We start from the raw sequence: 8,578 nt of genomic DNA on the forward strand, positions 1-8,578 counted from the left end.
ATTCCACTTCCAGATACTCGAATCCTGGTCGAAACCGAAAGCCCCAAATCCTCCGCACTTCGCTGCCGGTCCACGGCAAAAAAGATGGAGCAAGCGGGGACTCTGGGAAACCACGAAGTGACGTCATATCCGACCAAAACAAAAAATGGCCGAGCAATTTCTAGCGGGCGTGCCCTCTGAATTAACAACTGGGTGTGCACCAAAGCAGATGCACGAGTGACGTCATTACGTTAGTGTCGGGCGCAGGTGACGTGATTACGTTAGCGTCGGGCACTGGAGTATTGAAGTGAACCTGAGCCCGCGCAGACTTAGAAAACGCCAGTGAACCTAAGGATGGCGGGTACTGGTTTGGTAGCTGGGGAGGTTGTGGTGGATGCGCTGCCGTATTTTGATCAGGGTTATGAAGCGCCTGGTGTTCGCGAAGCGGTAAGTTCGGGATTTTGTGTAACTGGCCCAGCGCTTGCTGGCCCATAGTGCCGGAAGAAGCGCCTAACAATTTGCTGCTCCTACCCTGGCCCCTTCTCGTCCTTAGGCTGCGGCGTTGGTGGAAGAGGAAACTCGCAGATACCGACCTACGAAGAACTATCTAAGCTACCTGACGGCCCCGGATTATTCTGCTTTTGAGGTAAGTGTGATGTTTTGAGCCCAGCGCACAGTGAACCCTTTTGGATCGAGAGCCTTTGCCACTTAAAAGTGAATTGTAAATTCCAGCTAAGTGTTACTTGCTTCACTACTACTTACCCTGTTGTCAGTATTGTCAGTCAGTTGAAAATAGCTGCATAGATAAGCCTTCTCCAGAGTTCTGAGACCCACAAGACTTCCTAGAGCTCCGCAGACTGACCTAACAATACAAAAATTAGTGTTACGTCTTTCCAAGATAGGTTTTTTGCGTAAATTCTCAAAGGTATCCTCTTCCTCTAAGTATAAAACAAGTGATCTAGGCTTTTTTTTTAAATACACAAAAGCCTAATTACCTAAGCTTCTGAGCGCCACAGGATTGCGGCCTTTGTTTCAAAGCCTAAATATTTACTGAATGTATGTCGTTGATTGTAGAGACAAATAATATCTAAGTGAACCATATCGAACCGTTTGGATATTCAGCCTAGAAGTGCAACCAAAATACTGTGGGTGGTAGCTTAGTCGCTAAGTCGTGTCCGGCACTTTGCGACCCCATGGGCTGTATGTAGCCGGCCAGACTTCTCTGTCCATGGGATTCTCTGAGCAAGAATACTGGAGTGGGGTTGCCATTTCCTTCTCCAGGGGATCTTCCCAACCCAGGAATCGAACCTGAGTCTTCTGTACTGCAGGCAGATTCTTTACCAACTGAGCTACAAAGGAAGCCCATCCAAAATACTGTTTAGGGTCTAATTGTTGTTTAGTCGCGTAGGAGTGTCTGAGACCCCATGGACTGCGGCGCACCAAGGCCTCCCTGTCCTTCACTATCTCCCAGAGCTGGCTCAAACTCGTGTCATTGAGTTGGTGAGAAGTGGGCGGCAGAGGATAAGATGGTTGGATAGCATCACCGACTCAAATAAATAATGGTTAAGTTTTAAGTAGGAGAGAGATGTTCCTACTGGCACGCTTGTTTTCCCATGATTTTTTCTAAATGTTGTTACCCAAATATAGGTGTTAGCACATTAAGAACTAAGGACAGTAATGAGTCCTTATTAGCTTGATTTCTGAAAGTTTCAGATAATTGCATTCAGTCACAAACTTAAATACTTGAGCCAGTTTTATGTTTAGCTCTCTTAGATACAACCTGTGCTTCCTATGTTTATAGTTAGTATACTGATTATTTCTGTCTTCCTATCTTTATAATTAGTATACTGATTATTTAGCGCTTTTTATAGTGGGAGCTAATAGTATACTGTGCTCACTATCTCAGTCCTAAAAAAACTGTGTAAACTATATATGTTTAATATCCCTATTTTTTAGATGGGAAAACTGGAGCTTAGGCTAAGTAATTTGCCCAAGACCTTAAGCACTCCTCAAACTGCCTTTGAAACTGCTCTTTCATTAGTTCATTTAACAACTATTTCTGAAGATTGGTTCTTCACAAATTATTAGAGAACAAGAGTTTACATTCGAGAGTGCGGAGACAGATAAATCAGAAAATATCAAATTGTTGATAAAGCTATACAGAGAAAGAAAGTAATAATATGATGTAGAGTGACGAGGTGATTACTTCAGATAGTTTGATTGAGGAAGGCCTGTCTAAACTGAGATGAGAATGCTCCATGAACAGGGATCTTTTTCATCTTCTTCACCACTGTATTTTCATCACGTAAAACAGAATATGGGCACTCAAATATTTATCACTGAATGTATGAAGAGCTTCTAAGCCAGTTTAATGAATGCTTAATGTATGCCATTCATGCCTAGAATTTCTTTTATAACTTAGCCCTGTGAGTGCTGCCTCGGGCTTTGAAGAGAGTTAAGTTAAAAGTTCAGGTCTGTCACTTGTCACGAGTTAGGTAAGGGCTCTGATGTTACACAGCTGAGGACAGCTTGTACTGTACATTTGTAGTTTCTTTCTTACCTAATTGTTAATTTTTACTCTGTCACTGTGCATAGGGTTCTATCTAGAATGCCTTAGTCTCTACTGGAAACTAAATAACCATATTTTCTTAGAGTTATGTGAAGCTCAGCAGTAGTCCAGAAAAGGCTTTCTCCAACGAAGACATATTTAATGCAGAACTTTTAAACAGTGAATATGGACTTCTAGAACACCTTTTTTGCTTACTTTTCAGTCTAAATGAAATAGAATGTTGACTAAAACATTGGACCTAAAGAGGTAGAACTATACCACATTTTTTTGAAAATAGTAAGATTGTTAGAGGCTTCTCAGGTGGCTCAGGGGTAAGGAATCCACCTGCCAATGCAGGAGACATGTTCCATCCTTGGGTCGGGAAGATCCCCTAGAGGAAATGGCAACCCACTCCAGTATTCTTGCTTGGAAAATTGTATGGACAGATAAGACTAGAGGGCTATAGTCCATGGGGTCACAAAAAAGTCAGGCACGACTTAGTGATTAAACAACAAAAACGGCTTTTCTTTGAGGGCCCCTTTCCATATGAAATGGGTGTATGCCTGTGTACTTTTCACATTCTAGAGAGCAGTGACTCCAGAGAAGAGTTGGGGGTGGGGGGTGATCTATTATAATAGGTAGTAGTAAAGTATAAATATTTAAGTAGGTTAGATCCATTGTTTGTTTGGTGGTTTTTGTTTGTTGATATGGTTTTGGAAATAATTCTTCAATTTATATGTCAGACAGACATAATGAGAAATGAATTTGAAAGATTGGCTGCTCGACAACCAATTGAATTGCTCAGTATGAAACGGTAAGTCCTATTCTTGGTTCAGCTGGGCTCAGATCATTCTTTAATTTTAATTTATTAGTAAAACTTCTGTCAGTTCAGTTCAATTCAGTCTCTCAGTTGTGTCCGACTCTTTGCAACCCATTGACTGCAGCACACCAGGCCTCCCTGTCCATCACCAGCTCCTGGAGTTTACTCAAACTCAAGTCCATTTTAAGTTGGTGATGCCATCCAACCATCTCATCCTCTTTCGTCCCCATCTCCTCCCACCTTCAATCTTTCCCAGCATCAGGGTCTTTTCCAATGAGTCAGTTCTTCACATAAGGTGGCCTAAATATTGGAGTTTCAGCTTCAGCATCAGTCCTTCCCATGAATATTCAGGATTGATTTCCTTTAGGATGAACTAGTTGGATCTCCTTGCAGTCCAAGGGACTCTCAAGAGTCTTCTCCAACACCACAGTTCAAAAGCATCAATTCTCTGGTGCTCTGCTTTCTTTATAGTCCAACTCTCACATCCATTCATGACTACTGGAAAAACCATTGCTTTGACTAGACGGACCTTTGTTGGCAAAGTAATGTCTCTGCTTTTTAATAAGCTGTCTAGGTTTGTCATAACTTTTCTTCCAAGGAGCAAGTGTCTTTTAATTTCATGGCTGCAGTCACCATCTGCAGTAATTTTGGAGCCCCAAAAAATAAAGTCTGTCACTGTTTGCACTGTTTCCCCTCTATTTGCCATGAAGTGATGGGACTGGATGCCATGATCTTAGTTTTCTGAATGTTGAGTTTCAATCCAACTTTTTCATTCTCCTCATTCACTTTCATTGAGAAGCTCTTTAGTTCTTTGCTTTCTGCCATAAGTGTGGTGTTATCTGCATATCTGAGGTTATTGATAACTTCTGTAGCCATGTTCAAATGTGGAAAAGGAAAAAAAACTTGTCTGCTTTTGTATTAATACATGTTTTTTCATATAATAGTTACACTCATGGTTTATATAATCTTTTGTTAATGTTCAAAAATGTTCTGTCCACCATCATTAAAATATAAACTCTTTTAAAATCCAATAACAAGAGAATGGAAAATTATAATTAAGTTCATGTTTAAGAACTCCCAAGGACATGTTCCTGATTAGACATGTAGTGCTTCACTCTTACACAGACAGTGTTAGTAAACTCAGAGTGCCTGCATAGTTTGACTTGCATAGTTTGACTTTGGTTCTACTGTCTCCCTTCCCATACCACTTTACTACAAAACTGTTTCTCCTTCCTCAGGGAAAAAACCCCAAACATTCTTTTGTTACTTTCTCTAAAATGGAGAATTCGGTTGCTTACCATCTGAGGTCCCTTCAGCTCTAAGATAACTCTGAAATGATGAGAATCAATATATAATCTGTCAGAGTGGAGAGGGCCACATGAACAGTGGAGTTATCCTCTCAGTATATGTACAGATTATAAGGGATTTGAGCCTATAGAACCAAAGGACCAGATTTCTTCTTTTCTTGTGCTCCATTTCCTATCTGGCCTGACATGATAAAAGCAGAAAAACTTCCAAGACTCCTTAGTTCTCACATTTCTAGGTGCTTCTGCTCTAAAGGTTTTCACAATAGTAGCTCTTTCATAACAGCATATTTTAAACCATAAGTAGGTTATAATCCATTAAGCAGTTGATTGTCAAGTTTAGTAAGACATCATAGCACTTTTTTTAAGGAAGATAAAAAATATCAGAATGCATTGCATGTAAAGTTAAGTACTGCTTTGTGAAACTGCCGTTCAGTTATGTGTATTTGTATACTGTGTCACAGTGTAAAATATTTCTTACTGTGGGTTATGACCTGAAGTTCTCAAAATGCTACATTTATGATGCATGTGTAAAGTTTGCTTTAAAAAAAAAAGAAAATGGTTTATCACTTCTTAGTCCCAGCTGCATGTCCCTCAATTTTTCATAGGAATGATGTGAAGTTTTTACAGTATCTAATAAAAATAACAAAATGGAAATTGAAGGTTAGTTTGTAGCAACTCAGTAATGAGCTGGGGTTTATGAAGAGTGTATGTTGCTGGCTATATTGGCAGTTTTGAAGGACTGGGTATTATTAAAAATAGAGAAAAGACTGAGTGTGAAATGTAAAAATCATTATATACTTTTGCCATCTTTTTCTCTAGGGGGTGTAGATATGTGGGTAGGAGGGTGGATAGATGTAGGTGTGTTTTACAAAATGATAGCATAGTTTTTCATATCCTGATTTTTTCCCTTAATGTATTGCAAACAATTTTAATATTCTAAGTATTCTTTAGTAACATTTAATAGCTAATATAACAGCCCTTTATGTGAATGTATACTGTAGCTTATTGTATCATTTCACATTGAAGTGAACAGTTTTTTGTTACTGTATATCATAATGCTAAATCTTACTTGTAAATTGATTCTTAGGATAAATAGGCTTCTTATTATTGCAAGGTCTACATGTTATCTTCAGTCTTCTGGTTGGCTTTTATTTTTCCAGTCTTCTGTTTTTACAGTGTTCGTAGACCTATGAGGCATTCTGTTGGGAGTAGAGAGAAAGATTTGGAGGAATATGTGGTTTTATTTCATTGTTGTTTAATTTCAGATATGAACTTCCAGCCCCTTCCTCTGGTCAGAAAAATGACATCACTGCATGGCAAGAGTGCGTAAACAATTCTATGGCGCAGTTAGAGCATCAGGCAGTTCGAATTGAGAATCTGGAACTAATGTCCCAGCATGGATGCAATGCCTGGAAAGTGTATAATGAGTAAGAAACCTTTTTTTTTTTTAACCCATCTTCCACCTGTTTAAGGGGACCTAAACCTAACACATATATTGTGTAACATTGCAATAGCAAGTTCTGAGGTCTGATTTACAAAACAGCTTGGTAGTAGACTATAATCCTTAATGTGAGGGGTTGCTTATAACAGTCAGCTCTCATTAGTTGCGCTTTCTGCTTTTTAAAGTGGCCTTGAATACTGAATTAGCAAATACTGAACCATTTCATACATGTGTATATATATATACACATCTCATATAGACGATAATCTTACACACTTTATAACAACTCACCCTGACAGGTTCTGTATTTTATTTATTTTATAAAAGAGAAGACAAAGTTGAGAAGTGTTAAGTAGCTTGCCAGAGTTGGAAATTACACTCTCTCCTCTGGTTATCTCTTCATGAGACCTGGAACAAGAAGGTGGAGTATCTCCTTGTTCTGCTTTAGCTGGAAATGTGCATGTCCACAACTCTGATTTTTTTGCTGCTTTTGAGCACATCCACAAATGATCACAGAACTCTGCAAGGATTGATTTGGGGGTTACAAATAAATTTGAGTTAATAGGCAAATTCACTTGTAAAGAATCTGCAGATAATGAAAATTGATTGTGAATAGAGAATTAACACTAGAAACAAGAGTGCTTCTGAACTCCTGTTTCTTTTCCACATAATTAGCTTTAGGTTTTGCTGTCTATAGTATTTAAAGTTCAGTTTCCAGTTCGTAAAAGTTAGTGGTTAGATGATCTCCATAGCTTCTTTGAGCCCTAAAATCCCACGTTTCTATTAACAGGTTAAGGCCATTGAACCTCATGACTGCATAAAACCGTTTGTTAGAGGATGATTCCTGAAATAGTAAAGCAAAAATCACAAAATGATAAATAGCTTTTCTCAAGTTTTCAGAATCATCATTAAACTTTTGTGGTCACATAAGGATCTGTGGGCAAAATCCAGAATTTAAGAAACTGCAGAGCAAACAATTCAGTTTCTGTTGTGAATGCTGCAAGGCAAATAAAGAACAGTGGAATTGGGACGATTAAGAAGTTTAAGAGAACAAATCAATCCAAAACAACGTGTATTTCATAAAGTGGGAAAATGTGACTTTTCTTCTCAAGAAGCTTTCTTTATCTAGTTGAGGAGGCAAGATATTCTAGCCCAGATAACCAAGTAGTACACTTTGGTAGTATGGAGGCATGTGCTGCACTGTGCACTGTGGTCTGTAAGGACTAGGTCCATTGTACAAGGAAGAGATGTGAGGGTGGGGATTATTGAAGTACAGTTGAGTTTTGTGTTTGAGATGTACGGCATAGTGATCTGGTATTCTTTCAGATTATCATAGGTGATTACAAGATAATGGGCATAATTCCCCATGCCATACAGTATACCCTTGTTGCTTATTTACTTTACATATAATAGTTTGTATCTGTTACCTATCCCTAATTTGTCCCTCCTCCGCTTCCCTCACCTCTGTTAACCACAAGTTTGTTTTCAATATCTGTGCGTCTGTTTCTGTTTTGAGTGTATATTTTATTTGTATTATTTTTTGAGATTCCATATATAAGTGGTATCATACAGTATTTGTCTCTGACTTATTTCACTAAGCATAGTATTCTCTAGCACCATCCACATTGCTGCATATGGCAATATTTCTTTTTTTGACTGAGTAGTAATTCCATTGTTGATGTATACATATATGCCACCTCCTAAATTCAGTCATCTGTTGATGGGCACTTGGGTTGCGTCCATGTTTTGGCTGTTGTAAATAGTGCTGCTACAAACATTGGGGTGCGTGTATCTTTTCAAATTACAATTTTCATTTTGTTTTCAGATATATGCCCAGGAGTGGAATTGCTGTATCTTATGGTATTAATAGTTCTATTTTTAGTTTTTTGAGGGACCTTCATACTGTTTTCCATAGTAGCTGTACCAGTTTACATTCCCATCAGCAGTGTACAAGGTTTTCAGAAAAGGGTGAAATATGGATGTTTAGAGGAGAGTGAGAACATTCTAGGAATGGAGGAAAACATAGATGTGGGGCGGAGGAGAAAGAGATGCCTCAGATTGAATATTGCTTCCATAATTAAAGCTGTAAAGCTTTAATAATTATTCTTTACTTAAGGTCCAGGCTATTTTTTTCTTTCTTTTTTTTTTTGAGAAAAGCCAGCATAAAGCACTTTTATTGCAGTCATATGTGGTGCAGCCGGTGGGGGTCGGCTGCGGGAGTAGATAGCCATGTCTCTCACCAGATCACCACACAGGACAGCACAAAGGGGAGACGGGGCAAGAAGCGCAGGGGGTGGGGGTCGGCTGGGGCAGTAGACAGCGATGTCTCTCACCAGATCACCACACAGGACAGCACAGAGGGGAGACGGGGCAAGAAGCGCAGGGGGTGGGGGTCGGCTGGGGCAGTAGACAGTGATGTCTCTCACCAGATCACCACACAGGACAGCACAGAGGGGAGACGGGGCAAGAAGCGCAGGGGGTGG

General features: G+C 39.4%; 1 protein-coding gene across 2 annotated transcripts in view; it reads left to right on the top strand.

Annotated features, from left to right (window-relative positions):
- BCAS2 (breast carcinoma amplified sequence 2) overlaps window positions 1–8,578 on the top strand; it is a 15,601-nt gene that overhangs the window by 427 nt on the left and 6,596 nt on the right. The window contains exons 1-4 of one of the 2 annotated variants that reach the window (XM_010830764.1): window positions 257–426; window positions 533–625; window positions 3,271–3,341; window positions 5,920–6,081. In XM_010830764.1, the coding sequence (XP_010829066.1) occupies window positions 334–426; window positions 533–625; window positions 3,271–3,341; window positions 5,920–6,081 (419 nt within the window). In that variant the 5' untranslated portion in view covers window positions 257–333. Of the gene's footprint in view, window positions 1–256; window positions 427–532; window positions 626–3,270; window positions 3,342–5,919; window positions 6,082–8,578 lie in introns of those variants that run through there. The other variant, XM_010830765.1, reaches the window with a different exon arrangement.

This window comes from Bison bison, unplaced genomic scaffold, assembly GCF_000754665.1.
Source record: "Bison bison bison isolate TAMUID 2011002044 unplaced genomic scaffold, Bison_UMD1.0 scf7180017864519, whole genome shotgun sequence".
In the NCBI taxonomy this organism is placed as follows: Eukaryota; Metazoa; Chordata; class Mammalia; order Artiodactyla; family Bovidae; genus Bison; species Bison bison.